The 10,967-nt window shown below is 37.1% G+C and overlaps 1 protein-coding gene across 1 annotated transcript; it reads left to right on the top strand.

Moving 5' to 3' along the window:
• Positions 1-221: 221 nt before the first annotated feature.
• On the top strand, positions 222-5,611 carry LOC112504693 (BTB/POZ domain-containing protein At1g30440). Its single transcript, XM_025108636.1, has 4 exons — positions 222-721; positions 1,969-2,038; positions 2,613-3,815; positions 4,838-5,611. Exons 1-4 carry the CDS (start codon positions 663-665, stop codon positions 5,423-5,425), a joined length of 1,920 nt encoding a protein of 639 aa, XP_024964404.1. The 5' UTR covers positions 222-662; the 3' UTR covers positions 5,426-5,611.
• Positions 5,612-10,967: the final 5,356 nt, after the last annotated feature.

Genomic DNA, 10,967 nt, shown 5'->3' with positions numbered 1-10,967 from the left:
TTTAAACATATCATAATTACACTCGTCCTCTTGCCAATTTTTTAAAGATTCTCTCAATTCTAGAAAAGCAATGAGTAGGTTTATGGCAAAAAGGACCCCACGTTTTGAGTTTTTCAATAAGAAGTGAAGAAGGGTCTTTGGGGGCAGAGGGATCTTTTGATTGTGTGTTTTAGCAGTAATCGCCCACCATGTGCGCCCCTTCATTTCTTTAATTCAAAACAAATGGGGATTTCACTTTGACTCCTTAATATTTGCTGGTTTTTTAGGGTTAATTTTTGGAATCTTCTGGCGGGTTTTATGTCAGAGCTGCTGCAATAATAGCTGTTAAGTGGGTAGTTGTTCTTCAATTGTGGAGGGGTTGACCTAAATTTATTGTCTTAATTTGGGGTTTTCTTGTAGTTTTCTCAAGTGGGTTAGAGATCATTTTGTTTCGTTTTCGTTATGTAATGTGGGTTTTGAACTTGGTTGATTTGATTGATGCTAGATTTGAGTTTAGGATTTGTGAAGTTGGTTTCTGCTACTGATTTGGGTAAAAGTTTTAGGGTTCTTGGAGTTCGATTTGTGTTTCGTTGACTTTTCTACGTAGTGCATTGGTGAAACAGTGTGGTGATTGAGGGTTTATACTCTCTTAAAGGTTTTGATTTTGCTTTTAAGTTTCAAAGATGGCGTGTATGAAGTTAGGGTCCAAAGCAGATGCCTTCCAGAGAAAAGGCCAAGCTTGGTATGTTCTTCAATCTCTGTAGTTTCTATCATTCTTTCTGATCTATTTTGGATATATATATATATATATATATATATATGTATATGTGTGTGTATAATATATGTTTATGGCTGTATGTATGTGTACAAAGGGTATGATTGAGGCATAGAGGTTGTTTCAGTGAAGAACTATACGTATCTGTATGTGTGTATGTATATATAGAGGGAGATTATATATGAAACAACATCGTATGAACGCTGAATGCTTCACATATGTCATGAAACAACACATGATTCACATGATTGTAACATATTTTTGCGGCTTTCTGTTGTTTTTTCCTATAGTAACCGGTACGTTTGGAAAAATGCTAAGGGGAGGAGTCTTGATTTACTGATTCACCTTGTAACGATCGAGTATATGCCCTGTTTTGAGTTTTTACGAAGAATTTGATTGTGGGAAAATTTTAGTAAGATGATGCATTTACTGTGATCTGGGACTTGATCCACAAACATATATGTTAAAAATGGTACTCATATTGCTATAATTCATCAGGTTACTTTCGATGCCTAATCTTTATCGGGTGTTTTTCTTTTATAAAATCAAATTCAAAATTTTGGTTTTTCGAAATTTAAAGGACCAAATCAATGTTGAAGTTAAAAAAGTAATGTGCTTTACCTCAAAAGTCAAAGGGGAATTTTGTTAGGACAGCGGAAACTTGATTGTATCGAGCAATTAAACCAAACAAAACAAGCCCAATGTATCCCATCGGAAAGCTAGGGGTGGCCGGGTGGAATGTACACAAACCCGACCTCATTGATCTGATTGCATATGGGGTATGATTTCATGTTTAACACCAAAAATTGATTTGATTACCACATTGTTATCCAAAAATTAAAAGAACCCATATCAAAGTTGGAAGTTCAGACCGACATCGAATCTCAAAAGTCAAAGTGTACGTTTGTTTTGACTTTTTTTGTTGACCAACGACCATAAGATCTACACGGGAATTGCCTTTACATATGCATTGTTATCGACTCAAGTAATTGTCTTGAATGTTATGATGCTTCGTTTACTTTGGGTTTCTACCGAGACTCTACCTCTGACCGGGATATGCTGGTTTGATATCGTTTTCTTCAAAGTGATTCATTTGGTGTATTACTGTGAGTTATTCGTATGGCTTTTTTCATTGGCGGGTTGATATATTTGTGATTTTGCGGCTTAATTTCTCGTAGACTAACTTGAATATCCGAATATGAACATTTTTGTAGGTTTTGCACAACCGGCCTCCCAAGTGATATTGTCGTTGAAGTAGAGGATATGTCTTTCCATCTCCATAAGGTACCCTTTATTGTTTCATCTACTCTTCATTAGTTGTTATGCTTTGACTCACGGAAAAAGCCTCTCTACTCTTTATGGTAGAGGAAATGTCTGCTTACATCCCACTCTTTAGACCCTACTTCCAAGTGGCATAATCTGAGTTTGGTTTGTTTGGTTGACTTTGACGGTCAAACGAACAACTTAATAGTTTCAAAAGTTATGTGCATGTATATAGTTTTCGATAAAAATTCAGGAAGTACGTCAAAAAGGGTACGAAGTGCTTAAAATATGAAATAATTGATGTTAGAAATGTAACATTAAATGCCAAAATTATAAATTTAGCATTCGATGTAAATATTTTGAGAACGGTAAGGAACAACTATTCATGATGAATATCATGAATGAGTATTCTTGAATGATATTCATTACGAATAATATTCATGTATATTTATCACGAATAGATGGTTCTCATTGTTCTCGCGGTTCCTAAATGAACTTTCCCTTCCTGTGCATAGTGTACATTTATCTTCGGAGCATTTTGCATCCATAAGTGCATACACGATCTTAACGTCTTTTTGTGTAAATCGTGATGCAGTTTCCTTTGCTTTCAAGAAGTGGGGTTATGGAAAGACTGATCGCAGATGCATCGGAACATGGAGACAGCGGATGTACCATAAGCCTCCATGACGTTCCCGGTGGGGCCAAGACTTTCGAACTCGTTGCTAAGTTCTGCTACGGAGTAAAACACGAGATTACTGCTGCCAATGTCGTACACCTTCGTTGTGCTGCCGAACATCTCAAAATGAGTGAAGAATACGGTGAGGATAACTTAATCTCGCAAACGGAAATGTTCTTGAATCAAGTAGTTCTCCGAAATTGGAAGGATTCTCTGAGATCACTCCAATCGTGTGTCGATGTTCTTTCGCATGCCGAAGAGCTTAACATTACTAAACGGTGCATCGAGTCGTTGGCGGTGAAGGCGAGCACCGACCCAAACTTGTTCGGTTGGCCCGTTGTCGAGCATGGCGGGCCCATGCAAAGCCCTGGCGGTAGCGTGTTGTGGAATGGTATAAGCACCGGCGCCCGACCAAAAAACGTGAGCTCGGATTGGTGGTACGACGAGGCTTCGACTTTGAGTTTACCGCTTTACAAACGGTTGATTTTGGCTATGGAAGCTCGCGGAATTAAACAAGAGATCATCGCCGGTTCTCTTGCGAATTACGCAAAGAAGTACTTGCCGGGGTTAAGTCGCCGGAAAAGTGCACCAGTGGGCCCAACCGAGCCACCGTCCGAAGACGATCAGAAACTTTTACTCGAAGATATTGACCATTTACTTCCGATACAAAAAGGGCTCGTTTCAACAAAGTTCTTATTCGGGCTTCTACGAACCGCACTAATTCTCCGGGCTAACCCGACTTGCATATCGAATTTGGAAAAACGAATCGGGCTGCAGCTCGATCAGGCGACTCTCGAAGATTTATTGATGCCGAATTTTTCGTATTCGATGGAAACTTTATATAACATCGAGTGTGTGCAGCGGATGCTCGAGCATTTTAAGGCGGTTGATCAGGCGACGGGTGGTGCATCTCCTTGTTCGATCGAGGATGAACAGTTGTTAGGTTCACCGTCTTTGACCCCGATCACGATGGTGGCCAAGCTCATTGATGGCTATTTGGCCGAAGTTGCACCCGATGTTAATTTGAAGCTTCCGAAGTTTCAGTTGCTTGCGGCTGCTGTCCCGGAGTATGCTCGACCGTTGGATGATGGCCTTTATCGTGCAATAGACATTTATTTGAAGGTAATTCTTATGATGATACTTTCTCAATCCCAAAACAAGTGTCTACATTTCTGTTTTAGTTTGTTACAAAATAAGTGGCCACTTTCAAAAAAGTAAGTGACTACTTTTCAATTCTACCCTTACTATGAGATGGAGAAATTCATTACTCCCTCTATTGTAAAGGATAAAATTGTCGTTTACTTAATTAAAAGGGTAATAATTACACATTCCTAAAAATGCATGCCTTTTTCATTCTATATTTATTTTGGGACAGAAAGAGTTGTAAAGGGCTGTTCATTTTGCGTCACTCGGACTTAAGGGTTCACGTTCATGCCAAATGGGTGCTCTTGTATCCACGCGTGTTTGACCCACGGTTGATCGGTATACTCATAGATCTAGCCAACCGGGCCCGTAAGAAAAGAGCAAAGAGAACACAAAAGCTCTTCGATACTCCCTCCGCTCCAAAATAATCCATATTTCTAATTAGTTTATTTTTAAAAGTAAGAGTCAACTTTCAAAAGTAATGCTTATTTTCCAATTTTAACCATAATTACGAGACGGGGTAATTCATTGCTCTCGTTATTATTAAGGGTAAAACTGTCATTGTGAACATTTATTTTAGGAGGGAGGGAGTATAATTCTTGACATATCCGTTTAATTTTTGTTTGATTCCCAGCCCGACACCGATCATCAAACCTGTATATATGTAGGAACATCCCCTCTCTATGGCTTTTTTTTATACACATTCAAAGGGGTTCCGCTTTTGTATGGTCACTTGTTCATCATTTGGATTTGAGGTCTTGTACACCCCAAACACGTAATCTAAGAAAAACGTATTACTTAAATGTCTAAAATACCCTTTAGTGACGACAGAATAGAGAAATCATGTGTACGATGCGCCGCTAAATAACTTTAGCTTGAAAACTTGCCATAAAAGGACGTAAGGGAGTATGTAAAAGATCACATTACCGTTTCTTTGATGGGTACTTTGAAGGGTATTTTCGTCCAATCTGATTCGTGCTGGTTGTTTTTCACAAATGCAGTCTCATCCTTGGTTAGCAGAGTCCGATCGAGAACAACTCTGCAGACTCATGGACTGCCAGAAACTATCATTAGAAGCCTGCACGCACGCCGCACAGAACGAACGACTCCCGTTAAGAATCATCGTCCAAGTTCTTTTCTTTGAGCAGTTGCAGCTCCGGACCTCGATCGCGGGATGTTTCTTGTTTTCGGACAATCTTGCGGACGGGTCTAGACCGTTAAGAAGCGGGCCATGTGGGTCCCAGGAGGGCGGCTGGAACACGGCTGTGAGGGAGAATCAGGTTCTGAAAGTGGGAATGGATAGCATGAGGATGAGGGTCTCCGAGCTCGAAAAAGAGTGTTCGAACATGAAGCAGGAAATCGAGAAATTGGGTCGGGTTAAAGGGGGTGGGGGCGGGGGCGGGGGCGGGAGCTTGGGCAGCACCTGGGGCAACATGTCAAAGAAGTTTGGGTTCAAGATGAAGTCTCAGATGTGCAGTGCACAAGAGGGAAGTGTTACCAAGCAAAACAATGGAAATGGAAATGAAAAGGTTGAGAGGGTTAGAGAGAAGCAACAAAAGCACAAGAAGGATTTGTCTTGGGAAGGGTAAAATGGGAATAAAAAGTTATTATTTGTTTGCCAATTGTATCATTTCCGAAAATACCCTGTATTACAAAATTTATTTATTTACTGTATCTTATGTCGAGATCACTTTTTATGTACCCCTCTCTTACTTTCCGCCCATAAATTCTCATTTGAAATTATTAGAAGAATACTCGTGAAATGTAGCGGGATACATCTCGATTTTAATGTTTTATTTTATTCTTTGTTTGTCGATGTTATAATACGATTTTATGTGTTTTTAAGAAAACAATAATGATTTTATTTTTAAATAAAATATAAATTTAAAGATATCATAAAAATTTGAAGAAAAATATATATATCAATGTTAATATCAAATCAACTATTTAAAAGTTCTCATTTTTTATGTAATTTTTTAATTTTTTATGTAATTTTTTAATTTTTTTTATTATAATTTAATTTAAGTTTAATAATGAAATAATTTATTTTTGGTTTAATAAATATAACATTTTACAAAGATAATAATTAAGTATTTTGTTAGAACTTAATGATTATCCTAATTATATTTTAGATTTTCTTAAAATGAGATGTTTATTCTGTATTTTATTATGTTTATCTGCAGTTAGTTACACGAATTCAGATATGGAGCTTTAATAAGTTGTACTTACGTACAATCTACTTATAATCTTGAGTTTTAAGTAACATGCATTAATAGACAGTATTTTATTCATAAAAATTGGTTTTTAAGAGTTTTTGTCAAATGCTTTATAATATAGTATAGATTATATTATTAAAATATAAAAAAAATTCTTTTTCTTCTTTTCTGTTAATTTTATTTAGGGCTGTAAATGAACCGAACGTTCAGCGAACTGTTCGTGAACCGTTCGTCGGAAAATTCGTTTATGTTCATTTATTTAATAAATGAACGAACATGAACAAGAGTCTCGTTCGTTCATTTATGTTCGTGAACGTTCGTTTATATTCGTTCATTTATGTTCGTTTATATATTAAATTTAATATATAATATTTTGTTTATATACTTTGAATTCAAATAATATTTATTTATGTTCATTTAGCCCGTTCGTTTATATTCGTTTAGTCCGTTCGTTTATGTTCGTTCGTTTACGTTCGTTTAACATGTTAACGAACGAACATAAATGAACACGAACATACCTGATTTCTAAACGAACGAACATGAACACAAAGATTTTCGTTCGTTTACCGTTCGTGTTCGTTCGTTTGTTCGGTTAAGTTAAACAAACGTTCGGTTAAGTTAAACGAACGAACATGAACAAACCTCCGTTCGTATTCGTTCGGTTCGTTACAGCCCTAATTTTATTGACAAGTTAAAAATCAGAGTCCATCTTTTAGAAAAAAACACTACATTTAACTCGGGTTGTCTACGGCCTTTGTTAGCCGGCCATTTTGTTAGTTTTTAAAAATCAGGGTTTAATACGACAAGTTGTTAAAAGATGAGAGTCGATTTGGAGTTTGATAAAATCATTTTACAATTCACACATCACCCTCTGCAACCGTCTCATGAACTACTGTGTCCCCGCTCTTGGATCTGTTGATATCTCCGATTAACAATGGCGATGGTACCGGATTTGTTGTTTAATCTGCGAAATAATTTCTACTTAGGTGCATACCAAGCTGCCATCAACATCAGCGATATCAAAAACCTCTCGGAAGAGGATTCAATCGAACGAGATTGCCTTGTCTACAGATCATATATCGCCCTTGGAAGCTACCAAGTATGTGGTTTATTGTCGTCTATCTATTCTACTGATTCAATTTCTATTTGATTTGATCGGTTGTAATTTTTGGTCTTTGATAGCTTGTGATTGATGAAATCGATTCATCTGCGACGACGCCTCTCCAAGCCGTGAAATTGCTCGCTCTGTATCTTTCAATTCCCGAAAAGAAGGTGGGATTTCTTTTGATCAATTTCGTTAGCTCTTTTGATCGGTAAACATGTATGCACTAGGAATTTGTGGGATTTCTTTTAAGATGTTTTTTCTGTTCCATGGAAATTGTGATAATTTTCCCTTTTTGAATCTCATTAACATTGACACATTTCCTTTGTTGAAAGATGTTATTTGCAACTAGCATTGCTACAAAATGATTCCTTTGATTTTTATTTATTGTGTGATATATTATTAAACCAATAATTATACGATTTATTCAAAATACTTGATAAAGATCTAATCATTTTGTACACATCCAAGTCAGGAGCTTCAATGTTATAGGGATGAAGTAACTTTTAGGGTGTATATCTTTACTTGACGTTGCTGTCAAGATTTGAATTCGCAATCTATAAAAATGAGTTGGATTTTGACTTTTGAAATCAAACCTATGACTTTTCATAATCATGGTTGATATGCATTACGTAGAAGCTTAACACCAGCACTTGCTATGTTTAGTTTCTTTCTCTGATGTTTAATATAGCTATCAATTTGATTTTGATGGAAAATATCGACTTTGAAATTGATCATTCGCTCTTTGAGCTCAAGGCTGTTCCATTTTTCTGAATGAAGAAGTTAATTAGATTTTATGCCGTCACTTTGCTAGTAACAGTAAGCACCCCAATTGGCGGATTAATGCACATGCTTGGTGTAACACCCCCAAATCCATACATTGCATATAACACATATTTCATACATCGAATACATGTTTTAAACCCACATAGGTCCATAATACAAGAGTCTAAAATACAAAATACACAACTCAAAAATTCCAAATACAAAGTTCTTGCAAATGTAATTCCTATGAGTTCCTATCTTCCCGCATGCAAGTAAAAATAGAATCATAGTATGCCTTTCCTCTTATTACTATAGCTGGTAATACCTGCACACACATAATTGAAACACACAAAATGAGGGTTAGACAACAGTCTAGTGAGATCCCCCTTTTTCATGCAGTGTAGGGTGATAAACACCAAAACCTTTATCACAAATTGTGGCATAAAAACAGATTCTCCTTTGGTCCATCGGTCCTCTGGTCAAAAATCAACACTTAGAAAATTTGACGCCAAGAGGTCCAGAGCCCCTCTGGTTCCTATTCCAGAGCTTCTGGACAATACATGCACGCTCAACCAGAGCTTCTGGAATTGCGAGTAAGACCATCCAGAGCCTCTCCGGACTAGCGCTCAAGGCCATCCAGAGCGCCTCTGGACTATTACAAGGAAGTTCGCCAAGTATAAAAACATTTGAAAACTCTTTTAGATTTATGACCAAAGCTTCTGGTTCCTCAATCCAGAACCTCTKGTTCAAAACCAAAATATTTATAAAAGGCTTTAAGWTTAACAAGAGCCTCTGGTTCCTCAATCCAGAGCTTCCAATCTAAAATGAAGACCAACCAGAGCTCCTCTGGTCTATTTTTCGTAAAAGGAATCCAAGTATAAAAACTCTCAAAATGATTTTTATAAAGGAAGTTTAATACAGAGCTCTTATTTAGAAGATGCAGAGCCTCTGTATGCGGAAGTCTTATTTTAAAAGCAGAGCTCTGTATCTAGCGGATACAGAGCCTTTGCACAAAAACCCAATTTTTAATACAGAGCTATGTATTTAACAAATACAGAGCTTCTATGTGATAGACCAATTTTTGATACAGAGCTCTGTATCTAACAGATACAGAGCTCTGTATCTAACAGATACAGAGCTTCTGATTTTCACAACCGACTATGCAAAAACACTTGCATTGTTTTCAAACACTAACCAGATCCTTCTGGTTCTTTAAAATAAATACCAACCAAAGCCCTCTGGTTCCTTGACAGGTATACCCAGAGCCTTTGTGGTACCTCTGGTTCAACAGTATGATCAAAACAGTTTTATCCAAAATCCATGACCAAGGGCCATATTTTTCCCAATCCATAACATCAATACTATCATCTCTAATAAGAACAACATCTCTGAATCCTCAAATCACTAAGAAGTGAGAACTCCAATCTGTTGTATCCTAAGAGACATAATAGCAATAGTTATACAATGCACACACAACGACCATTCTTATTACATCCAGAATCCCCATCATAGCACAGCTATCACAAACCACACACGACCAACCTTATTTCCCCTGAAAATCATATGAAGTATTTCATCCAACTAACAGGCTACAATATTCCTGTTAGAGTGAACCTGTTCATAGTTTCATCAAAATCTGGTCCCCCCTACAGGTTTATGTTTCAAAACCTGATTGAACCATAAGAATACTCATGTTCTTTCCAAACAGCAATTCTGGTTCCCCCACAGGTTTATATTTCAAAACCCGATTGAACCATTAGAACACTCTTGTTCATAAATCATGGCTGTTTAAACTCATTTAGATCCTCAAAACAGAACCATAGATCAGTCTGTTTTAAAAACACCATCTGCCTTCTGGTTACCCAGAAACAGCAGCYAAAAACAGTAACAGCTTAACAGTTGTTTGAAACCAGTCTAACATCTTCCAAATTAAGATCAAAACAGTTTATATCACAAACACATGAGGAGTTTAGTTTCAAAACCACTCACCTTTCCCAAAACAGATTCACCAGCAAACAACAACTTTTAATATGAAACAGGTTCTGTTAAAAACAGCTTCTGTTTTAAGGTCTTTGATCAATCAGCTTTTTGCACAAAATTCCACTCTTCTTTCCACAGAAATTCTTTGAGATGCAAATGGTAAGGGAGGATTCTTACCACATCTCTCTTTAAATAGCCACACACAGGTGGTTTTTAGAAAACAGGCAGTGGAAATTTACTTCATAGACAAGCAAACACAAATACTTGGTCAAGAAGGCTTCTTAACAGCATCATACAAGCTGCTTACCAAGGTGCTTGTATGCTGCTTCCATTTATGTGGACAAAAATCATTCAACAGCATCATACAAGCTGTTTACCAAGGTGCTTGTATGCTGCTTCTAATTATGTGGACAGAAATCATTCAGCAGCATCATACAAGCTGTTTACCAAGGTGCTTGTATGCTGCTTCCAATTATGTGGACATAAATCATTCAGCAGCATCATACAAGNCAGCAGCATCATACAAGCTGTTTACCAAGTTGCTTGTATGCTGTTTCCAATTATGTGGACAGAAATCATTCACACCACATACACATATAATCCATTTTATTTAGCATGCATAATCACATACTTCCAATTAATTCATGCTTATTAACACATAAACACATAATGTACCTTAACCTAATATGTCTGAAAGCCTGGTTATCACATTATTCCCCCCTCAAAAGAATTCCGTCTCGGAATTCACATTTCAAACAACCAAGGATAATGGGTTCTCATCTTTGATTCCAACTCCCATGTTGCTTCAGAACCCTTATGAAACCTCCACTGAATTTTCACCAGCTTGATTTCTTTATTTCTTAGAGTCTTGACCTGACTGTCAGTTATGGCTTCTGGTGCCTCTTGGAAGTTCAACTTCTCATCTAACTCTAGAAGTGAGATGGCTTGGGTGGCCTCTGCCAAACACTTACGTAAGTTGGAGACATGGAAAGTGTTGTGGATGAGACTAAGCTCTTCTGGTAGGCTACTGCTCCAATTCTTTTGCAAATTTTGAAAGGCCCAACATAT

Source organism: Cynara cardunculus, unplaced genomic scaffold (genome assembly GCF_001531365.2).
Source record: "Cynara cardunculus var. scolymus isolate 2C unplaced genomic scaffold, CcrdV1 Un_Scaffold_6531, whole genome shotgun sequence".
NCBI lineage: Eukaryota > Viridiplantae > Streptophyta > Magnoliopsida > Asterales > Asteraceae > Cynara > Cynara cardunculus.
The sequence above is the reverse complement of the archived record's forward strand: the minus strand, read 5'-3'. Positions and strand labels throughout refer to the sequence as shown.